At 38.0% G+C, this 24954-nt stretch overlaps 2 protein-coding genes across 4 annotated transcripts in view; both read left to right on the forward strand.

Annotated features, from left to right (window-relative positions):
* Window positions 1-1764: 1764 nt before the first annotated feature.
* Window positions 1765-24954, forward strand: part of POLR3B (RNA polymerase III subunit B) — an 89810-nt gene continuing 66620 nt past the window's right edge. The window contains exons 1-12 of one of the 3 annotated variants that reach the window (XM_081957644.1): window positions 1765-1896; window positions 4048-4080; window positions 4918-4974; window positions 5636-5700; window positions 6322-6397; window positions 6755-6855; window positions 10244-10335; window positions 11092-11209; window positions 12500-12608; window positions 17937-18059; window positions 19020-19136; window positions 20188-20322. In XM_081957644.1, coding sequence (XP_081813770.1) covers window positions 1804-1896; window positions 4048-4080; window positions 4918-4974; window positions 5636-5700; window positions 6322-6397; window positions 6755-6855; window positions 10244-10335; window positions 11092-11209; window positions 12500-12608; window positions 17937-18059; window positions 19020-19136; window positions 20188-20322 — 1119 coding nt within the window. In that variant the 5' untranslated portion in view covers window positions 1765-1803. Of the gene's footprint in view, window positions 1897-1956; window positions 2115-3064; window positions 3162-4047; window positions 4081-4917; window positions 4975-5635; window positions 5701-6321; window positions 6398-6754; window positions 6856-10243; window positions 10336-11091; window positions 11210-12499; window positions 12609-17936; window positions 18060-19019; window positions 19137-20187; window positions 20323-24954 lie in introns of those variants that run through there. The other 2 variants (XM_081957645.1, XM_081957646.1) reach the window with 2 other exon arrangements.
* CRY1 (cryptochrome circadian regulator 1) overlaps window positions 20018-24954 on the forward strand; it is a 301323-nt gene continuing 296386 nt past the window's right edge. Inside the window, exon 1 of the mRNA XM_081957647.1 lies at window positions 20018-20030. The gene's annotated coding sequence lies outside the window, so the exon portion shown is untranslated. The remainder of the gene's footprint in view (window positions 20031-24954) is intronic.

The raw sequence follows: 24954 nt of genomic DNA on the forward strand, positions 1-24954 counted from the left end.
CAGATTCTCATTTTAATGTATAAATACAAAAACTTGGTTGCTGGATCTACAGTAATTCTTGGTATTTTCAATGGATACTTTAAGGGTAACAACAATCCTTAGTCGCAAGGGAAGGGGGAAGAAAGAAAACAAGTAAAATGCAATAAAAGTATGTTGTATCAGAGCCATTAAATTGGGCTATGTTTTAGTCAGCATCTGGAACATATTGAGATGTATTGATGTTGCTATATACATGGCAACTGTCATAATCACTTAACATAAATATCCAACATATTTCAGATTACACTATTTGCTTCTTTATGCCAGGCCCAGCTGCCCATTTCAAGCTTAAACCTTTTTTTTGTTACCTGATACCATCAGACAAACTGTCTATATAATACACTCAACCAAAAAAATTGAAGACTTGGCTGTGAAGGAAACGGGGGACTTGGTGGACTGCAGAAGCTCATATTCAATTGTACCTGCTTAGCTATGGATGTTTGGTGGGTGATTTGAGCCAATCATTTTCAGACCTATTTCACAAGGTTGTTACTGAGGGGGAGAAATTGGGGATGGAGTACTATTACAGCTGCTTTAAGATCCTGGAGAAAAAGCAAAAGACAAATCTTGCAAGTAAAAAATAAACTTGAAATTACCACACCGAGACTGAAACTAGAAATAAATCAACTGCAGATTGCAGACAATGAATGAAATGAAATGAAAATGACAATAGGACTTCTGTTTTATTATTAAAAATGTATAAAATATATATTTACATACCTGTGTGCCAGTGTTTCTCAAACTTGGTGACTTTAAGTCCTGTGGACTTCAACTCCCAGAATTCCCCAGCCAGCATAGCTGGCTGGGGAATTCTGGGAGTTGAAGTCCACAGGACTTAAAGTTGCCAAGTTTGAGAAACACTGCTGTGTGCAAAGAGATACTTAGGAGGATTCTGCAAATATAAATGTATTACTAAGTATAAACATAAAAAGATACCAGTTGCTTTTAAATGGGATTTTTTTAATTGTCTGAAATCTTGCAGTTCCTTTAAAATAATGACTGACCCTGACCACACTCAATTCATGCACAAACTAATTTCAATGGATTTAGAGTAGGCTTAGAAGTAAATGTGCCATCTATTTTAATGGTTATATTTTAATCTATAAAATAAATTTACAACTTTATAAAGTGGATAAAAATGCTGAACTTTAGTAATGCATACACCAAGGAATATAGGTTTGCTATTTTATATGCCACATCGTATGGCACAGGCACAGGACATGGTGCAACTCGATCCTGTGGTGCCTTTGGCTAATCAGTCCCTTTGACTAACCTCTTCACAGGATTATGCACTTTATATCCATAATATAACTAACAATCCAGGCAACCACCTGATACCACATAGAAACACAGAATATGCTTAACTCTCTTCTTAGTGGTTCTTCAGATTTTTGCATTCAGACATGGTCCAGTTGGTACCTCCTTTTACACTTCTGAAGGAACTCTATAGATGGACTCTTAATATTTATGAAATAAATAAATAGTTTGGCTATAATGTGTCACATAGAACTCACACATAAAATTTACACTCTAAAGCAGTGTTTGTCAAACTTAGTGACTTTTAAGATGCATGGACTTCAAGTCCCAGAATTCTCCAGCTAAACTGAATCAAAGTCCATACAACTTAAAAGTTGCCAAGTTGAGAGACACTGCCCTATAAAGGATGTTCTGTTGGAAGCACTGTTTCTAATTATTTTGACTGTTTAATTTATTTAACAGTCTATTTATGAAAAATAGTGGGTTGGGAGGATTAGTATGGGCTAAATGAGCTTTGCTCTTGGTGAAAGAGTTTCGTCCAAGGAGCCTGAATTACGGTACACGCATGGACAGCAACAGGCATTTAACTCTGATCAAGCGGTACGTTTTCTAACGACAGATCAGTTTTTTAGTAGAGCATTGAACGGAACCTTCCTTTCAGTTGGTGAGTTGCAGAGGGGACAGATTTCAAGGATACACGCTTGAAAACTGTCCCAGGAAACGCTAGGTCTGCAAGGGGAACGTTCTGCAGCATGGATGCAGCAGAGTTGGGAGCTTTTACTCCCGAGCAAGCAGCGGCTCCTATAAATACAGTGGAGGTGAGTGAAAGCAGCGGGAACAAAAACAGATTGTGGAACCTGAAGCTTTTAATACTTGATGACAAAAAAAGTGTGTGTAAATCTAGTTTTAGAGGCTTCTGATTAGAATTCATTATAAATATATATCCTTTTCTGACCCTCTTTTTACTATTGGAAATTATAAGAGAGGCATTAGTATAAGGATTATACTTTATATTATTAATGTTGTCTTGTATTCTTGTATGGACTGCACCAGTAGAGGCTAAACCCATTTAGTTGTATTCATGATGTAAGCAGAGGTCTTCAAACTTAAGACTTGTGGACTTCAACTCCAAGAATTATAGCATAGCTGGCTGGAGAATTCTGGGAGTTGAAGTCCACAAGTCTTAAAGTTGCCAGGTTTGAAGACGTCTGCAATAAAGGCTTTGACTTTGACTTGACTTTAATCCCTCTGTAAGATGAAGCATAGAGTAGGTAGTTACATGAAGTCAGACCCTCTTTCCTTCTCAGCATCCTGGTGATTAGAAAGAGACTCACTCTCCAGACAAGTAGGGCTATCCTTGATAGAATTCTCGGTTTTCTTAAGATAAGAAATCCAAAGATTGATTTTTTAAAAATCAGTAGTAGATTTGCTAGTATTAGTGTTCCTGTATGTATAATACTATATTCCTGAAGCAGTAGTTTTTAATGCATCTCCGTTTCTGACTGTACTTGTGGGGACCAGATGCTATTCTTGTCTCCCATATTTCTCTTTTTAGAGATCAGAAGTTCTGGAAACTTGATTTTGTTGGAGTTTGAGGAAGCCCAGATAAAACAGCTGTTGCTCCAACAGCTGTTAGAGTGTGTTGCTATTTTATGTTTGATCAGAGCAGCTTTGTTCCACCACTGAAGAAACAGGCTCATGGGTTCTTCAATAACTAGGTGCTTGTGCATCTCTCACATATGTGCACTTTGCTTGTGATCTTTCTTGACAAATTCCTACCAAAATAAAAGACTGCAGTGGTATAGTAGATCATTAATAGAAACAATAATGGAAGAAGAACCTAATGGGAGACTTGATTTGCCAAAGTAAGCCAATATTTCCAAGAATTTTGGTTTACTAGGAATGAGTGTGTTGCTTAATCATTTTGGCTTGCTTTTAGGTTTCTGATTCTAGCCAGAATTTCTGGTTTGGATTTATGATAGCCTCTGTGTTTTATTTACCCCTCTGTTTGACAGCAGGAGCCATTTAGAAATAAGCAAGAATTGGAGTTCAACATGCTAGCTCATTAAGAGGCAGAAACTTTATTTCAGCCATTGGCCAATAAAAATCATTCAGTAAAACAAAACCCTTAACATCTGTGTATATGGCAACCATTTGTGAATCCCAGTATGCTAGCTTATTCACAATAATCTATTAGTTATTGCATATAAGCAAGATTATCTTATATTTACATTTGCTTTAAGGCCATGATTTAACCTGTTTGCTAAATTGGCCTGGTTTTGAAGATCCCTACCCTCCTTACTAAATAGAGAATTCTAGATTTATGGAAAATCTGAATGAGAGATCTGTTAGGAAGTCCAATACTTCTTAAATTCTGTAGAATAAGAAATAAAATATAAATGAACTAAACTTGCAATCTTATGTACTACGTAGTATTCATTCATCTAAATCAAAAAGTTCTAGTAGACTTTCTTGATCAGGGGTGTCAAATTTGCGGCATCATGGCGGCGTCACATGACGTATCGGGATTTTTTCCCACTTTGCTAAACTGGGCGGGGCCAGCACTTGATGCATCTGGCCTGTGGGCCGGGAGTTTGACACCCCTGTTCTAGATACATGTTGTAATAAATATGTCATATTACTATGGATAAAACAATAATTATAAAACTATTGATTTTTTAAAAAACAAAATATTTTTCTTGGAATTTGTGTTTCACATATTTTACTGTTTTGATGTATTTTTGTTTTCAGGAAAAATGGAGACTACTTCCAGCTTTTTTGAAGGTTAGTACAAGTACAACCAGATTGGGGAAATATTTTTCCTTTTTTTTCACAAAATAATTACATATAGTTTCTGCTTTTCTCAGTTGTCTACAGTAATGAGAAAATGCATTTCAAATAGAATATTTTTGGTGTGCATTTTGTTATTTTTTCATCTGGACTACTAATTTTTCTTTCTCTAATATTTTGCATAATATTACATCTTTCCCTTTCAATTTTACTCTCTCAAGTGTATTTTGGAATTAAAATTAGAGTGAGTTTGTGTGGACTGAAAGGTAATATAACAGCAGCCAATAGGAATAATGTAGTTTGGTTATCTTCCTAGTTTGCATTATTTGTTTATATTATTAGCTATATCTGTATTTTAAAATATTTATTGGTTCAGAAGGAAGATCTATTTTATCCCCTTTATCTTGGGCCAACTAGTTCATTATAAGCAGAGCTTGAGCATACTGTAAGTCTTTTCATGTTATTCTACCTCAGTAAACAGTGTTACTACAGGCCTACTCTCCCTGATTCTGGAAGATACAATCCAAGTTTTCTTTTTAAAGAGTTTTATTATACTTATATGTTGTCCTCACCTTTTATATTTTAAATGTATACTAAGAAACCTAGTATGTGGAGCAATCTAATATGCAGTTATTATGCATAATAACTAATGCATTATGCACTAATAATCTTCACATTGCCAGAATAGTTGAATTGTTTATGTAAAACCAAATTCATTTTTTAAGTAAGACATGGAAATCCTTCAAGTAAAACTTCAAAGTATTAAATTAGATTTAAGCAGTTCAAAAGTTCTATGTATTTTCTTCACTGAAGGTAATCTTCCTATTTTAGGTAAAAGGACTTGTAAAGCAACATATAGATTCATTCAATTATTTCATCAATGTAGAGGTAAGCCATTTTGTTTTATTGAATATTAAAGCCTATAATATGCAGTAGTTCTTGCCCTATAGTCACAATTGGAGCTGAATTTGTCATAAGTCAGGTTAAACCCAACTTTAGAATGTTTATTATGGTCTTTAAATGAATCACATGGTTATTAGAGCCGTGGTGGCGCAGTAGTTAGAATACAGTACTGCAGGCTACTTCTGCTGTCTTCTGCCTGCCTGCAAGTTGGCAGATCAGATCACACCAGATTCAAGGTTGATTCAACCTTCCATCCTTCTGAAGTCGGTAAAATGAGGTCCCAGATTGTTGGGGGCAATATGCTGACTCTGTAAACTGCTTAGAGAGGGCTGTAAAGCAGTGTGAAGTGGTATATAAGTCTAAGTGCTATTAAGTGAATCCAGGTTCCCCAATGCGTATTTTTTTACCAGAAATAGGCAAAAATAGTGAATCATAATCATGTGATCATAGGATGCTACAATTGGTTGTAAATACGAGCTAATTTCCAAATTGCAACCACGTGACTGTAAGCATGTTAAAACAGTTGGAAGTCCAAGTACAGGTTGGAAGTCACTTTTTCTGTTGTAACTTTGATTTTACAGTTATAAGTCAAGGACTATCTGTTAAGCATATCCTTCAACCAATGTAAACCTTCCTTCATTTTCAGATAAAGAAAATAATGAAAGCCAATGAAAAAATTACAAGTGATGCTGATCCAATGTGGTATTTAAAGTAAGTCTACATTTTATTCCGGTTGTAGCTTGAATATCCTGAGCTGCAACTTCCATGGAAGGTTTTGTTTTATCCATAAAATCTGCTATGAAATGCTGCAGATGTACAGATATATAATATAATTCAGGGGTGTCAAACTCAAGGCCTGTGTGCCAGATCCAGCCCATGAAATGCTTAGATCTGGCCCGTGGGACCACCCTGGAAACAGCAAAGGACCAGCCCATGATATTTCTGCCAGCAAAAACGGAGTTCCTGACCTGAGTGATATTGAGCTGCCCACGCCTACCCTGGCCATACCTACCCCAGCCTTGCCCACCTCGGCTCCTCAAGATCAGACACAACCCTGATGCGGCCCTCAATGAAATTGAGTTTGACACCCCTGATATAATTGATTGAGCTAAGATGGATTAAATGGCAATATGGTTTTCCTACAGATAATTGGTTTTATTTTTTTTAAAAAGCAGCTTTTTTTCTTGCAGTTTATATATTTGTAAATTTCTGTAAATATTCATAATTAGTTTTACTAAATAGAAATATAATAACATTAAAACATGAACTGCATATTTGGCAATTCATTCATACTCTATTTATAATTATTTTTATTGGGTCTTAACCTTGCAGATATCTCAATATTTATGTGGGTACGCCAGATGTTGAAGAAAGCTTCAATGTAACAAGACCTGTTTCTCCTCATGAGGTATGTGATTCTGTTTAGCACTTCACTTTGGAATTTTTTTGACAACTAGCAAATTGGAGTGAGTTTACAATAAGCTGTCAGTTAAGGAGGTAGTCTATTAAAGTAGAATAATAGTGTACATAAATGTGCGTAACAGATTTTTATGCATGTAATATTTGCACAGATTTTAACCATTGCTTCTGATATCCACTAAACCAATTCCACTATAATACTTTAATTTAGTATAATAGTATGGATAGCAATACAGCTAGCTATAGTGCTATAAATAAAATCCTAGCCGTTAAAATATGTCTCTCAGAAAAAGTTTTGAAGGCGTGTTGAAGACTTCCACAAATGGAACATTTTTTTTCTTTCAAGTGTCGCCTGAGAGATATGACTTATTCTGCCCCAATTACTGTGGACATTGAATATACTCGAGGCAGCCAAAGAATTATTCGTAATGCATTACCTGTTGGCAGGTAAGTAACTAATATTTAGCCTTAGCTAATACATACCAGAAAACAGTTAGGAACTCTGCTGGATAATGTGCATGACCTTGATCTGAACAGGCATCAGTATTACAACTAGCACTTTTATGAACAATATACTGTAATACTGGTCATTTTCACCTGAGTGTAAAGCAGAGGCATTGTAATAGTCTAGCACTTTGAATTTAATCTATTTTAGGATTAGAACGTCCAGAATAAATCTACCTGATGAAACTTCTGTCTGAGACCAGGTAGTAGGTTGAATCTGGAAAGATATGCAATGGTGGGTCTCTAGAATCCCATAGCTAATACAGTCTCTAGGCTTGAGCTATTCTTTGTGACTGTCTTCTTAATCACAGAAGCAGTTGTATTGAGCCAAGGTTTTTTGGTTACCTTTGGTTAACAAGTTGGCTACCTTGTGGATGGCAGATCCTTTGCAGCCTGACTTCATGCTGAATGAAGTACCAGCTATAGCTCCTGTTTCTGCTATAAAGAAGTTAAATTTTATATGGGTAGATTTCAATTCATGTGGCATGCTGAAAACGGAAGATAAAGAGAACCAGTGTGATGAAGTGGTTAAGGTGCTGTCCTAGAAACCGGGAGAGTGAGTTCTAGTTCCATCTAGGACCGTGATGGCAAACCTATGTTGCCTGGCACGCGCGGCATTGCCTGTTCCTCTTCCGGGTTTCTGGTGTGCATTCCCGCATGACGATCAGCTAGTCATGCATGTGACAGTGGTGGAAACTGGAAGAGCTGGTCTTCCGTTTTCCGGTATGAAAAATGTGCGCCAGCCAGCTGATGGTCACACGTGCATGCACGCTAGTAACTGGAAGACTAACTGGCCACTGCGCATGTGCATGCCGGAAACCAGAAATTCATTTTCTGGTGCGCATGTCCCCTGGGCGGCTCCTCTTCCGCGTTGCGTCCGAGACAAGTGCGCATGTCTCCCTTTTTGGCACTTTGTGCCGAAAAGGTTCGCCATCACTGACCTAGGACATGAAAGCCAGCTGAGTTTAGGCCAGTCATTCTCTCTCAGCTCAACTCATTTCACAGATTTATGGGAAAAGTAGGAACTAGAAGGAGTACTATGTATGTGTACAGCCTTGAGTTACCTATAAAGTAATAAAGGCAATACAAAAAGCAGTTAAATAAATGAAAAGGGTGTGAATGTTTTACACAAAAATATTGGTGAAATTTTGGTAGTGGATTCATGGACTGCCAGTTATCGGCCAATATATTACCTGTTCAAAAATACTTCTTTAAGCTGATTTTGGTGAGCTTTTATACTATTAATGTGGGCCTTATGCATTTTAAAAGGCAAAAAAGACTTTTTATGCTAGTTTGGTCTTTGGTCTTGTTAAGCTTCAAGGCATATTTAAAGAACTAAAAGAGTATGCCAATTTTGTACATAGTGTGTTGCCTATTGTGCTTTGTTGATGAACTGCTAGTGCATTTAAAAGCTGATATTTATTACACTGGCAAAATACTGGTAACTAGTGACGGTCAGTATTTTTTCATTTTGCTTTTGTAATGCTAATTTATGCTATTTGTGCAATTAAGCAGCAGTAGAAGCCCTTTCATGTTTGCAACCAGCAAACAATGATTCTTAATGCAATCATAAAATCACGGGGCAACCAAGAAAATAACTTTTTGTTGGGTCTTATGTCTAGTAGACAGATGACAAAATCCTCACGTCCATCTGCTATAGGGGATTGATAGTCAGTGATGACTGTTGGCTGTGCAATCTGATTTGCATATCTTGGGCATAGAACTTTTGCATCATGTGGTTTGATTGCAAGCAGCAACTGTCCTTTGGAGGAATAGGTCTCAAGCTGGAGATTGTATTTCAGTCTGGTATGCATTAACATCAGAGGACAGGAAACAAAATAGGATGTGAAAACTTTAGCATGAGTAAGGTTCTCTGATTTGATTAGATCTTTTGGATCTTGAGCCTGTGTGAATTGATGGGTAGATAATTAGATTATAGAAATGCAATTAAAATCTTTCCTGCAAGGTCAATTCTAATGTCAATTTACCATGTAGCATTATTAAAATTTTGTTTTATCATCAAATCCAGAGTAAATGGTTACTCTTGATTCCTACAAATTTCCAGCATTTTCTTTCCTATTTTCATTTCAGGCAATTTAGGTTAAGTACTTACACAGTTTTGAATGTAAATCATTTTTATTTTTTTTACTTGCATATAAAAACAGTTCTTTCCGCTTTCTCTGCCTTGTTTCTCTGGGATACTGGTGCCAGATTTACAAATATACAATAGCAGAGTTAGAAGGGACCTTGGAGGTCTTCTAGTCCAACCCCCTGACTAGACAGGAAACCCTATACCATTTCAGACAAATGGCTATCCAACATCTTCTTAAAGACTTTCAGTGTTGGGGCATTCATAACTTCTGGAGGCAAGTTGCTCCACTCATTAATTGTTCTAACTGTCAGGAAATTTCTCCTCAGTTCTAAGTTGCTTCTCTCCTTGATTAGTTTCCACCCATCACTTCTTGTTCTACACTCATTTGCATATATACAATTTGATTTCTCTGTACTAAATGAATGAACCTTCTAAATTAGCAACTCAGTAATTACGTTACGGATATTCTCATTTATGAGCTGCCTCAGTTATTGATCATTTGCAGTTATGACAGTGATGAAATGATCAATCCTTGGTTTATGACCTTTGCAGATCTATAAAGGAAAGGATACCTGAAAGAAGATCATAAGCAAAGTTGTGATTTCACTTAGTGACTACTTCACTTGGTGGCCCCAATTGTCACTAAACAACCACTATCTATAATTATATTGCTACTCTATGATGATTGGCAAATTAAGCAATTTCTCTCCAGCAAATGATCCTTGTTTATTTGGCTAAAGAAATTCCTTTATTTGCACATACTCACCACATTGGTGCAAACATTTCTAATCTTAAAAACAGACGTGAAATATGGAAAGCTTCAAGAGAAGATTATAAAGAATGTTTCCATTCAGCAAACTTCCATATATTCATACCTCATTATCTGGTTTCCTGTTTATAGATCTCCCAAGGCCTACTTGTTATAAGAACTGTATTTATAACAGTCCAAAAGGACTGTTATACATTGATTTGGCAGGTAAAGATCAATAGTTGTTTCTGCGTTGTATGTTAACATAATCCAAGTCATAGTTGATCTATGATAATTCTTCGCCTTGGCAATGAAATAGAGGACATCTCTGTTCACATATATAAAAACAAAAGTTTTGCTTGTTACCTGAAACTACGAAAAAAGACATTGGCTACCACCATTACTATCTGGCTTACTATTTTTGCAGTGTTATTTAGCTGTCTGAAAGATGAGCTGATAGACCGTTTAACATGCTGTTTTTCTTCCTATAGAATGCCGATAATGTTACGCAGTTCCAACTGTGTTCTCACTGGGAAGACTCCTGCAGAATTTGCAAAGCTTAATGAGTGTCCTTTAGATCCAGGTTGCAAATTTATTTTCTAATATTCTTTGCTATTTTGGTTAAGCATTGATTCCTTTTAAGATAGTAATTACTAAGATTTTGCAATTATGAATTAATGTGTGATCTTGAGATTTTGCAACTCAAAGTTGCAGTGAAAACAATTTTTAAGTCTCCCTTCAAGGAAAAAGCAGCATCATTGGTAGTGGTATTTCATGTGATTTGCTTGCATTCAGATTCCTGATATTCCTTACATTTAATTAGCATATTTATAGAGCGATTCGTCTCACAGACATGCAACTCTGGGTAGCATACAACACAACAGCAGTGGGCTCATGTAGGTGTTAAATAGAAATGAAGAGGGTACAGAACCTTGCAGAACCCCATAAAATAAGGGTTAAGGATGGGACCTCTCCCAATTGACTGACTGGTACTGGCCCCACAGAGAAAGTAAGTGAACCAGCACAATACTCTGTTACCCATTCCCAGCCTGTGAAGCTGGCCCAGAAGGATACCATGGTAAACCCATAATAAATGCCACCAGAAAGTCAAGAAAAGATAGATGTACTACCTCTGTCCAACCCCCATCAGAGATCATCTAAAAGAGTGACCAACAGCATCTCCATCTCATATCCATATCCTAACTGAAAGGAGTCCAGGTTTATTTAGGGATTTATTATCTTGCTGAGGGTTCAGTAAATTCCAAATGCATATTTCAAAATTCTATAAATCTTAATTAGAATTCAGCAACTGAATAAACGCTCATCTTCTATTTGATAGGTGGCTACTTCATTGTCAAAGGAGTGGAAAAGGTAATTCTTATTCAAGAGCAATTATCGAAAAACCGAATAATAGTGGAAGCTGACAGAAAAGGAACAGTTGGTGCCTCAGTTACCAGGTGAGTAAAGAATTGCGGAATAACTGTCTCTTACATTGAGCTTGAGTGGAATTCAGGAAGATGTTTTAGAATTATTCAAGAACTTGGGCATGTTGAGGATGAATTCTTTTCAAATACTTCCCAACATAATATCCTGTCACAAACTGATACTCCTCAATGTCTGTTGTGGCCCGCCAGCAGAGCTGGCAGCAGAGTCGGACAGTGAGGAGGTTGGGGAGGAACATAGGCCAGTCCTGGGGGTTGAGGAAAGCTCAGATGAGGACTCTGCATCGGAGGCAGAGGGGGAGTTAGACAGCAGTGAGGCAGAAGAACAGCTGGAGCCTGTTCCCAGTGTGTGCATGCGCAGAGCTTCCATAAGACAAAAACAACTAAGAAATCAGGGTCAACTTAAGAGTAATGCCAGACCTTGGAGGTGATTGGCCCCTCCCATAGGAAACAAAAGAGGAACAAACAGGGAGTAGGCTTTTTCAGGAAACAATTCGTTTATTTGGTCGGTTCAAGTGTGGAAAGTTCTGTGTGTGACTTTAAGAGAGACTGTGCCAAGTTTGCCTTGCCCTGCATTTGGAAACTAGTTATCTGGCAGTGCTCCAAACGAGATAAAGTGCGTGTGGATAAACATTCCTCTGAAAGACTGTTTACTAAGCCTTGCTGACTGTGGATGGAAGGAATTCACAGTCGTGTAAATAAAAGAGGTTTTGCAGGGACCAAAACTTTGCTTCTTGCTTTCTAAGGAAGCCTGGGTCACAACAATGTCCTTCACATCCACTTTCGTCCTTCAACCTCCCATTTAGCATTCACACACATTTCTCACTTGGCTGTGTTAGTGCAATCCACTATCTCTGCCTCATTCACCTTTCCTCTCTTCAAAGACCAGTCCCCTCCATCATTCGACCTCTGGCATGGTTGTCTCCAAATGCAACTTAGTCACATAGTCTGCCATCGGCTTCTATTGCTTGGCTTCTTTTTCTGGCTAACCACTGGCCAATCTCCCACTGACTGGCTGCTCACTATGATTTTTCCTGCTTCCAATCAATCTTATTGGCTATTCCTGGCCTGGCAGCTCTAGTCAGGAATAGATGCTTGAAATGTCCTCTGACTGGGTCGTCTTGTCATTGCGCACATCCCAAAAGAGAGAAATGGTTGATACAGAGGCTAATTTTCAATTTTCAACAGGAACATATTTTGGAGCTATGAAATTCCAACTCCAAGAAGTCTTGACACCTTTTGCTCTCTCTGAATAGAAAATATAAATATTAATGCTATATTCCTTTTTTTGTAACCAATGCTTAGCTCTACGCATGAAAAGAAGAGCAGAACAAATATAACTGTGAAGCAAGGGAGATTTTACCTGAAGCACAACACTCTTTCAGAAGATATTCCAATAGCAATAATCTTTAAGGTATTCTTAATAAACACCATAGTAATAATGTTACTGTTAAAAGAACTTCAGAAATTTGAAACATTAATTTAAAATGATGTGAGAACTTTAGCTTTTGTGTATGCAAGTCCACTGATTTTGTTTAGGTCTTCTGTTTTTTATCCAGCCTTTTCCAACTTTTTAAAAATGGTTTCTGACTGCAGTTTTCAAAAAATACCTGGAGAATGCCTGGATGGGAACGGCTATCTTAGCAGTATACTCCATATTGTAGGGTTTGTAAAAACACTTCTGTTTCATTGGTTTTGAACACTTGGGTTGTATTTGGGCATTGTCAAAATGTTCATACTGTTTTCTCCTTTTGTCTCTTTATAAGAGGAGAACAAAAATGCAACTTAAGGAGAAAATATCTTGAGTAGATGGGGAAAAAGATGTGAGTGAGAAAGGAGAAAAAATGTAAAAGGATGTGGCACAAGAGTGGGAAATATGGTACTATGATATCTTCCTTGTTGCTTGCCTATGTGTCTTAAAAGTTGACTTACTAAAGGCAAAGGATCTATCACAAGCATAAGATCTATTTGCATTCCCTAAAAAGGTGGTAGAGAGCACATTGGTGATTTGCTTTGCCAGACCCACTAGGGCATCCATTTTATGAACAATAAAGTCTTCATTTTGTGAATGTGCTTACCACAAGCTCTCAAAACTCTAGATATGGTTCCAGAACAAAAAGGTTGTCTATTTGTGATAGAGCAGGGTGTCAAACTCAAGGCCCGCCGGCCGCTCTGGAAACAGTGAAGGACCAGCCTGTTGTGCCTCTGCCAGTGAAAATGGAGCTGGGGGGGGGGAGGGGGCACATGCAGCCCTCCCAAACTCCATTTTCACTGGCAGAGGACTGCAGGAAGCCATCATTGCCAAAAATGGACATCAATCTGGCCATGCCCCCTCGGCCCCCTGAGGTCAAACGCAACCCTGATGTGGCCCTCAATGAAATCGAGTTTGACACTCCTGTGATGGAGTAAGTAATGACACTGAGGATAACAGATGTTGCCAATGACAGTACACACTGACCAGATTTTTGAGCCCTTTGGTTGGAAATTTGTTAGATCTCCATTCAAAATTCATCCAAAAATGTATCTTCTGGAAAATATATATATATGTGTTGTATTTGTGCTGATAAATAAATAAAGGGAGACTAGTATAGATCTATTTCAAGCTATTTAGCTCTCATCAGCTAGCCATACCTTTACTGGGAATCCTACCTGGGCTAAATAGCTTGAAATAGATCTAAACTAGTCTCCCTTTATTTATTTATCAGCACAAATGCAACACACACACATAATTTCAGAAGATACATTTTTGGATGAATTATATATATATAATTATTATATTAAAATTATATGCATACACACTCCATATATATATAGACGTACATAAAATATATTTCTTTCTATTGGAAGAAAATCAGTATTTTTATAAATATTTTAAAGGCAGCCTCTCAATTAAATTGAACTTTTGTGGAGCAGCTGCTGACCACTGAATTCTTAAGTCCATTAATTTTGCCTTGGCAATTCTATAAGGCAGTAACTTATAGAAGTCTTCCATAATCTTACATCCTTTAGATGTGTTGTATTAACATCTCATATCTGAAAAGCATTGCCAGAAGAGGGCAGTGCTTGATCACAATACAACAAACCCAAAAGCGGTTGGAGTTTGGGGCTACTTTGAAAAGTTATCTTTAGGGATTAGGACTTTTATGTGTTTTCTGCTTTTAATACTACATTATTTGTTCCTAATAAGAAAAATCTTCCAATTCATTTTGCCAGATCAATTATTTGTTCATATCAGAGAAGAACATCACATGTTCTGAAAGCATGTAACTTCTTTGCCTATTTGTGTGTCAGTAACTATGAATTAAAATTTTACTTCTGTGCCACATCTTTATATTTCATAAAAGAAAACATTTCCTAGAGTAGTGTACATGGTTGGAGGATAAAACTCTCGCTGTCTGGATAGCATTTTATATATGAAATGGATAAATATTTTGCTGGCAGTAGGCTATTAAGATAAGAGCAAGTTGACTGTAGCATTTGAATGGTACATTACAATAATACAATCCTAGTTATACTATCATGCTTTGGATTTGACTTGCAAGATATTTGCCAAGAGATTAATTAGCATTTCATTCTGTAATTATTTGAAATAAATGTTGCTGTTTGTGTTTATATTATATATGAACTAGCAACTACCTTTAGATAGTAGTATTTTCTTATGTAGTGATTTGCAAACAAACCTATCTGTCTGTCTGTTTATTTATTGATCTCTTGATGTAGTGTAAAAACAGGTTACTAGTACTCATAAAATCCCAAACAATCCTAAATTCTTTGGGGAGGTTTCTTAGCAGCAACCCATGCTCTACCATTGAATAAGGGTGAAATAACGTACGATAAAATAATTTCCTCAAAATTGCTGTTATCTGGCACTTAATATGTAGGATTTATTTTTGAAGAACCGTAATATACATTGATAACCCCTAGAAATACTTTGAAGAATTAGAAGTATTATCTCTCACACCAGATATTCATTAATACTTTGTCAGTTTGTTGGATTCCAGATAAAAATAACTTTCTGTGTTAAGGTGTTTATTTTTAATATGAGCTCTGCCATATGTTCACTAGCAAATCATCTGGATCGATGGCTTGGTGGGTTCTCAGCTACAGGCTGTGCTCATAGTAGCAGATTATCTTGATCATTTCAAACTAGCTTTAGAACAAACTATGAAGTTGACACCACATAGGTCAGCTTGATCTTTGAGGATCAATATAATGAGAATGTGTTCCTGTTGCTTCTCATAACTCTCTCAATAGCCTTTGAGTAGTATTTTTTTCTGGATAGACTGAGACAATTGGAAATGGAAATCGGAAACACAAGGCTTTGTAAGTGGTTCCATTCCTATCTCACAGGTAAATTTTAGATGGTGTTCCTTAGAGTTGCTCTTAGAATGGGAGCTATTGTATGGTTTATGGTAATCCCTTCTCTTGCTGATACTTTTCAAAATAACACCGCTGGGTATGATCAACATGACACCCAAATCTATTTTCTGCAACAAGAAATGAATTAGCTCTAAATGCCTGTCTGTAGTTACTAATGTGCTGGGCGAGGGATAACAAATTAAAATGGAATCCAGATAAAATGTTGCAAGGAGCCATAATTGTGGGCCGAGGGTGTAGAGCTGTTTGTGAATGGAATTACTGCCTCCCAGAAGGACTGAGTACATAGTTTGGGTTGCTTCTGAATGCAACTCTCTCTGGTTTCCTTGACTGATGAAATTCTAAATTCTGAAGTCTAGCCCACATTGTCAGTAACCATTCAATCTTTCAGAGGCTTTTGAGATGGCCAAATGTAAACCTGCAGGAAAAGAGAAATACAGCTCAGAAGTACTATTAGCTCTCAGCCCATGTGGTGGCAACAAAGCAAAATCTAACAACCTGTAAAGGAAATTGTAGCAGAATCAAATATATTTTAAAGAGAAGTAAAGAACACCATCTAATACCTTGAGGTAGGCAGTTTTAAGAACGCAGTGGCTCAGTGACTAAGACGCTGAGCTTGTCGATTAGAAAGGTCAGCAGTTTGGCGGTTTGAATCCCTAGTGCCGTGTAACAGTGAGCTCCCGTTAGTTGTCCCAGCTTCTGCCAACCTAGCAATTCGAAAGAATGTAAAAATGCAAGTAGAAAAATAGGGACCACCTTGGTGGGAAGGTAACAGCGTTCTGTGCGTCTTCAGCATTTAATTATGCCAGCCACATGACCACGGAGACGTCGTCAGACAGCACAGGCTCTTCGGCTTTGAAACGGAGGCTCTTTGGCTTTGAAACGGAGATGAGCACCACCCCCTAGAGTTGGGAACGACTAGCACATATGTGTGAGGGAACAATTACTTTTAGGCAGTTCTACTTACTCAATTGCCACCAAGAAATTCCCTTTCTTGTATTGCTACTTGAAGGCAATGCTACTAACAAGAGGGACACTAAGTTAGCAGCTGCAAAATATTTAGACCCCCTCAACGTTGTTGAATCCTAACTACTGTTGTGTTTTTAATATGTATTTTTGAGAGGGTGTAATTCCAAGGAGCTAGGTGAAAGCAGAAGCTTTAACAGTATCTGCAATTCACAAAAGATCTGCACTGCTGTCTGCCAGTTTGAAACACTATAGAGAGATTGGAGAGATTTAAAAGCTGAAAAGCTCATTTATATTGTAAGCCCTCCCCCCCCAATATAAAATATAATCCGATGCTTATGAACTTCTGGGAAACAAAATAACATAACATGATTCTAAGGATAGCACTATGTGTGAAATCCCAACCTTCTATTTTTATAAGATTTGACTTATTACCAATACTCATTAATATTGCATCACAAAGAAGTAGAAGCTGGCTCCACTTCGTTGGTGGAGACAATACGTAAACATGGCAGGCAACGGTAAAGAGGGCAGGATATAGTTCGCTACCTTAATTTCCTACCATACTGTGGAGTGTTTTTAAAGTTTCTGGTTTTGGGGTTGTTGGTTTTTTGTTTTGCACTTTCCCATGTGTATCCTGCATTCTTCATGGGAGCAGGTCCATGCTTGCTAAGTGCCGGTTTTGGTGTCTGTATGCTATGCACCTACACAGTGCTGCGGTAACAATCCACACTCCTCTTCCAATATGCAGCATGGTCAGAGGCAGGATTTGATAGTCTTCATTAACCCCACCTTGAATGCAGCTACTCCTGAGAAAGGGAGGTGCATATTGACCGTAACTATCATTAAGTGCTGTACCTTATGATTCCTGATGAATGTATCTTGTCTTTTATGTGCACTGAGAGCATATGCACCAAAGACAAATTCCTTGTGTGTCCCAATCACATTTGGCTAATAAAAGAATTCTATTCTATTCTATATTGCGAACGTGAACAGTGATAACGTTATACAGGCTTACTGGATTGTGTATATACAAGCCCCAATTCCTGTAGCTCTTCAGCTAGTTGATTCTGCTGCAGTTGTCAGTTGCTATTTATTGAGAAAGTGTATGAAGTTTCTTCTTTATGCATCAGCCAATAGCTTCCTAGTAAAAAAAAAAAATACTGTCTCGCCATTCATCCTTCCTGCTTTCGGTGCTGCTTATCAAGACTTTCCTTTTGATGAGGAGGTGCTGCTGCCAATGCCAGATGGTCCTATTTCTGAGCGAACTCGCTTTTGCTTAAGAGTTTACAGACTACAATACCAAATTAGCATAAGCAAATGTCAGCGAGTTAACAGAAAGCCAACATTCTTTCTCTCCCTTTTCTACCTTTTATTTCTCTTCCTCCCTCTATTATAGGCCATGGGGGTTGAGAGTGACCAAGAGATTGTACAAATGATTGGAACAGAGGAGCACGTGATGGCTGCGTTTGGCCCCAGCTTGGAGGAATGCCAAAAAGCTCAGATTTTCACACAGATGCAGGTGTGCGATATTCAAGCATCCATCTATAGTGCACTTGTAATGAAACTGGGCTCTTTACTCCTTAAAAAACAGCGAGTAGCAAGAAGATGCACCAATATATCTTTTACTTGTCACCCCTCTTTTGCTTAATTAGGTCAGGAGAGTAAGCCCGTATCCAAAAGCCTACACAATAGCGAACCGTTAATTGGAAAGGTTCAAGTAATAAAACTCTGGATTGCTCCATTAGATGGCTAATGAAGTTTATACTTTGTTCTAGAATACTAAATTATTAAACTTGTGTCATATAAATGGTGGTGGGGGAAACATTTTAAAATATCCTACCAAAATCTGAAATAGCCCAGTACATATTTACTGAAGCATTTGTCACATCCAAATTACTTGGATGGGTAGGAAAAGCCTAGCTCATAGACTGTATTTTGACCACATGAATGGGACTTTTAGCAGATTTACTGAAATTTACCTGAAATGAAACCAGACAAGCAAAATAAAAGCAAATATTCTTTACATAAACTGAAGGTCCTGCCTTATATTTCAGATTGCATGTTTTTTTAATATCAGAAGGAGCCCATATGATCAAATGAAAATGAGCCTTGTTAAACAGAAGCCATCTACTGCATAGCTAGAAAAAGAGATGCTTACCCATTCAGTGTTAAACTCAAGCTAGGTGATATATTTTCTTGTAAGGGATTAATTTGAAATAACAGAGTGTAACAGAGTAATTGTACTGCTCAGCAGTTTCTACCCATCACCTGTTTAAAATAACCTTGTCCTGCTTTCTGGTTTTGCTTTCAAGCCTGTCATATTCTGGCTTGTTGGCTTCCTTATAAAATAAAACGTTTCAATAAATACTGAACTTCTCCAAGAGGAAAAAAGTACATTGACAGTGATTTGTGACATGTATAGTACATTATGATGACAATAATGATTTTCAGCACACAGTCTTTTCACTTCGCTTTGCAGGCATTGAAATATTTGGGAAATAAAGTCCGAAGGCAGCGAATGTGGGGAGGTCCCAAGAAAACCAAGATGGAGGAAGCAAGAGAGTTGTTGGCAACAACTATTCTTGCCCATGTGCCGGTAAGTGATTTGGTCTTAAAACAGCCAGATGCTCTTACTGCTTTGCAGGGATGACTATGGAATGATAGAGGAAATTGAATGCAGGAAGAACAGCTACTCAATTTATTATTATTAGCTTCCGGTGATAGTTTATATGTACAACTACTTATATATCACCTGGCTTCATAAAACTCAAGACAATACCAACGATTGTCAGGCACAAATAATCAGGAACAGGTGTTGAGTTCAAATTGTTAAAAGTTTATTCTTGTCACCTATACCCAAGACTCTGAGCAGGTAACAGTCCAAGCTAAATTGGACTGTAAAGGCTAATGGAATTCACAGGGGTAAGGGGTGGGAGTGGACATGGGTCTTTTCTGGTTGCACAATGACTCCAAACTCCTTATACATTTAACCCTGCCCTCCAGAAGAGCCTGCTCATCTCCTACATCTATAAATCAATACAGCTTGAATCCAGGACCAGCACTATGCTCTGCAACATGCTAGATATATTGTACTATACAAAGATATAATTGACCATATGTAATAACAGAGTTAAGCAGAATTAGCCCTAAGTTAATGATCGGGCAATTATTTGGTTGGTAGTTTACATAACAATGAATGTATTGCTCTGAGATGGCATTTTCTCCAGTACTCTTATCTAGCTGTGGATAATATTGAGAAGTGTAATATGGAGCTTTACCCAGAATAATGGAAAGAGAGTTTCCAGACATATTCTGTGTACTGTCAGACTCATTCCCAGAAATCAGAAGCTTGGTCAAACTGGTATCATGATGAAGGTAGGTCATGATGGGAAAGGAAGAAAGAGATCAGCTACAATCAAAGTGGCATCCAAGCATTTGATGCATGGTAGATGAACGATAAAATCCAAGACCGTTGTAGAGAGGAGAGGCTGTAATGATAAATGCAATTTATCCCTGTACTATTCATTCTTTTCAGTTTGCATGACCCTTTACTTACCATGCCCAAGAGGGTTAAAAACATCAAAGTTGAAACATTTCCATGCAAGGAGCTGTCTCTTAAGTTAACTTTCTCGTTTTTGGTATTTTAGGTAAAAGAATTCAACTTCCGCTCCAAGTGCATCTACACAGCTGTGATGGTCCGCAGGGTGATACTAGCTCAGGGAGATAACAAAGTGGATGACAGAGATTATTACGGAAACAAGAGGCTGGAACTAGCAGGACAGGTAGGTGCACCTCGACGCTTAATAAAATTGGACTACGTAGTATTGCCTAATGTGTCAGTCAAACACACATGGTCATTTAATTTAAACAATATAGTTGTGATAATTTCTTAACCAAATTCATGAAATAAAAATTATGTTCCTTGACTTAAAATGAAAAGGCGTTTGCAAAAGATTGCCTTCCCATCCAACCAAAAAGTAAAAGGTAAAGGAATTCCTGCGGGTTTTACTCCGTGCTAGTCGTTGCTGACTATAGAGGGAGATGCTCATTTCCATTTCAAAGCCATTGAGCCAACACTGTCCAAAGACATTCTGTGGTCATGTGACCAGCATGATGTCACAAAGTGCTGATACCTTCCCACCAAAGTGGTACCTATTTATCTACTCGCATGTGCATGTTTCCTTTTTTCCTTTGTTTGTATATGTTTTATTTGTAGTTTTTCTTTAACAACCAACATATTTTATGGACAGTGTAATGACTGGGTCAATACATTTTTTACACAGTGCTAACAACAATAATACGATTGCATATACATAGTTTTTATCTTCCAACTTCATCTTTTCCCTACACTCACATCTTTATTTTTGAACAATCCCATCATCTCCTTATGATTCTTTGTCACATTTTCATAAAACTTTTAACCATCAATAATATTTCTTCATAGAACTTTATTGCTCCTGCTGAGTCATTTTGTACCAAATTAATATATCAAAAATTACTCAATATATTCCAGTATCCCAATATCTAAAAACTTTTTTTAGTTTTTTTTACATCTGAGTCTTTAATCTTTAATCTTTTTCTTTGGTTTTTAGTCTTTAATCCTTCTCCATAAATCCAATCGCCACTTTCTTAATGTTTGAATATTGGTTTTTTGAATTTTTTACTTCGGCTAAATCTTTAAGGTAAAATTTGGAAGTTATCTTACCCAGTTTCACTGCTCTGTTCACGCACCGCTCCAGCAAGATCTTAATATCCTGGTTGTCACAGCTTGTGTCCCTGCTTTCTTCAGATCAACGAGGAAATTCCGGTTTCCTCGTGATCAACGAAGCACCTCTCCTTTCTTCATCACCCCTCCAGAGCGACTTGACCCTGTAGGATCTTCCGGCAAGCAGTTGCCAGCTGCATTTCACAGAGCCCGGCGGAGCTCCACTATTTTCCAGCCTTTCCCGCCATGACGTCAACCAGAACTCCTCATGTGCATCCCCTCCCCCCCCCCAGTTTGAAATGCAGATTAGCTGGAACAAGAACCAACAGAAATCAAGAGGGTGGTTCCATTGACCTTGGAGGAAACTGGGAATGGGCAGAGTCAGTGTGGCCAGGGCTTTTCAGTATTAGAAAGGCTTGTAGACAGGGAGCAGGAGAGACACAGCTCAGGCAAAGAGCAAGGACCACCGCCTCCTGATCCTAGAGCATGAAGAGGAGAGAGAAGGCGAGAACAACTCAGATTGAGCAAGCTATGAAGGAGGAGAGTGCCCTGTCCCCTTCACAAGACACACCTAATGACTGAGATGTAAGGACGTGCTGGTGGGAGGGGCATTTGTTGGGAACAAGTGTTGAATCTGTGGAGCCTTGTGGGCACTTGCTGATGCCTGGAGATTGCTGTTTGGCTAACATGGCTTACTGGACTGCTGACCCTGATTACTGCTTGTTTAACATTGCTTTCTGCATCATGGTGACCAAAACTGAATGCAGTATTCCAAGTGTGGCCTTATCAAGGCATTATAAAGTGGTATTAACACTTGATTAACACTTGATCTTGATCTTGATTCTATCCCTCTGTTTATGCAGCCTAGAACTGTGTTGGCTTTTTTAGCATCTGCTGCACACTGCTGGCTCATATTTAAATGGTTGTCCACTAGGACTCCAAGATCCCTTTCACAGTTACTACTGTTGAGCAAGGTTCCACCTATACTGTACCTGTGCATTTCGTTTTTGTTGCCTAAATGTAGAACCTTACTCTTTTCACCATTGAATTTCATTTTATTAGATAGTGCCCAATGTTCAAGTTTGTCAAGATCCTTCTGTATCTTTAGCCTATCTTCTGGAGTGTTGGCTATTCTTGCCAGCTTGGTGTCATCTGCAAATTTGATGAGTTCCCCATTTATTCCCTCATCCAAATCATTGATGAAGATGTTGAAGAATACTGGGCCCAAAACAGAGCATACTTCCCTCCATGTAGATGCAGTTCCATTGAGAACTACACGTTGAGTGCGGTTGGTCAACCAGTTACGAATCCATCTGGTGGTGATGCTGTCTAACCCACATTCTTCTACTTTATCTAGTAGTAGGTTATGGTCTACCTTATCAAATGCCTTACTGAAGTCCAAGTAAACTATATCGACGGCATTCCTCTGGTCCACTAATTTTGTCACATTATCAAAGAATGCAATAAGATTAGTCTGGCATGATCTGTTTTTGACAAACCCATGTTGGCTATTGCTTTGTTTGCTTCTAGGTGTTCGCTAATTCGTTGCTTGATTATCTTTTCCAGAATCTTTCCTGATATTGAGGTCAGACTGATAGGTCTGTAGTTTCCTGGATCTGTTTTTTTCCCTTTTTTGAAGATAGGAACCACATCAGCTCTTTTCCAGTCCTCTGGTAGTTCCCCTGTGCTCCAGGATCTCTGAAAGATATAGTTCAGTGGTTCTGTGATTTCGTCTGCCAGTTCCTTCAGAACCCTGGGGTGTAATCCATCCGGTCCTAGTGATTTGAACTCATCTAGGGTAGACAGGTGCTCACTTACCATTTTCTTCCCTATTTCAACTTGTGTTCCTAATCTGATTTTTGTGGTGCTGTTTTTGATAGGTTGGACTGTTTTATCCCTTTGTGTAAAGACAGATGCAAAACAAGAGTTAAATAGTTCTGCTTTCTCCCTGTTGCTTGTCACCTTCTTGCCACTTTCTCCCAGCAATGGACCAATTGTTTCCTTAACTTTTTTCTTGTTTTTAACATGTTGGAAGAAGCTTTTTTTGTTATTTTTTACTTTTGTGGCAAGCCTTTCTTCATTGTGAGCCTTAGCTTTCCTCACTTCATCTTTACATGCTCGGGCTATTTGCTGATATTCTGCCTTAGTTATATCCCCACTTTCCACTTTTTATACTTATCTTTTTTGTCTTTCAATTTGTCAGAGAGTTCTTTATGCAGCCATGCTGGTTTCTTTTGGGAGCTGTTATTTTTCTTCTTCATTGGTATTGTGCTAGACTGGGCTCTTGTAATCTCATTTTTCAAAATTTCCCAAGCTTCTTGAGTTGTTTTCCCCTTGAGGATTCTCATCCATGGAATTTTTCCCAAGCTCTCTCTAAGTTTATTGAAATTAGCTCTCTTGAAGTCCAAGATTCTAGTTTGACTTTGTTCTGCTACTTGTGTTTGCATAATGTTGAATTCCAATATTGCATGGTCACTTGCCCCCAGGGTTCCTATGGCTTCAACACCTTCTATCATTTCCTCTCTGTTAGTGAGAATTAAGTCCAATATGGCTGATCCCCTTGTTCCCTTCTCTACTTTTTGGGAAACAAAGTTGTCTGCTAGGTTCGTTAGGAACCTGTTGGATCTTCCACTTGGTGCAGAGTTTGTTTCCCAGGGTAGTTAAAATCCTCCACTACTATTGTGGTGTGTTTCTACATACATTAGTTAGCTGACTAGCAAAAAGTTCATCTACTTCCTCTGCTTGGTTGGTTGGCCTGTAGTATAGACCTATGGCAATGTCGTTTCCCCCGCAACCTTTAATATTGACCCAAATGCATTCAAGATAGTTCTCATCATTGTTGTGCTCTATTTCTGTAGAGACGTAGTTATTTCTTATATATAGTGCAATTCTCATCTCCTTTTTTTTTGGTCTATTTCTTTTAAATAATTTAAATCCTTCTAGCTGTATGTTCCATTTGTCGGTTTCATCCCGCCAAGTTTCTGTAACGGCAACAATATCGTATCTGCCCTCTTTTACTTGAATTTCTAGCGTTTCTGGGCTAAAAATTCAGTTGCTTAAAAATTTGAATGAAAAGGGATTGATCCTGTATTAAGGAGAAAAGCAGAGCAGTCTGCACAATGTGAAGACATAAAAGGTATTGTGTCTATAAAAATGTGTGAAAACAATAGTAGCTAATTTCACACCCCATGGGACGAGGGAGCACAAAATGTGCTTTAGCTTTAGATAACAGTTGTTTCCACTAGCTGAGCTTTTTCTTCATTTTTTTCAGCCCACAAGAGGCTGGGCAGGCCAGGTGCCAGCAGAGGTGTTAGTGAAACCTACCGACTCTAAGCTTAATCTTTTCACCTACCTTTTCTCTTTCCTTAATGTGTTCATTATTTGCTGAGCATTTCCCTCCTCTTTGTCCTCGGGGTTTGTTTGGCATTTCTCTCTCTCCCTCTCTCTCTCTCTCTCTCTTTCTAATTCGGCTTGCTTTGTATGGGTGAGATATGGAAAAGCACCAAAATCCGGCACCCTGGAAAGGAAAGGATTTCTACCCGATGACAAAAGAAAACCGTCTTGACTTCAGAGATTGACTAATCCCAGCTGTTCTGATAATATAATTAAGGCTGCCTAACGTCTTTAATTTTGCAACCAGTTTGTGTGAAAAGGAGAATTTGGCACTCTAAAGCCTTAAACAGTAAATGGCAATCTCAAGGAGGCTAAT

This window comes from Natrix helvetica, assembly GCF_964273705.1.
Source record: "Natrix helvetica genome assembly, chromosome: 6".
Taxonomy (NCBI): domain Eukaryota; kingdom Metazoa; phylum Chordata; class Lepidosauria; order Squamata; family Natricidae; genus Natrix; species Natrix helvetica.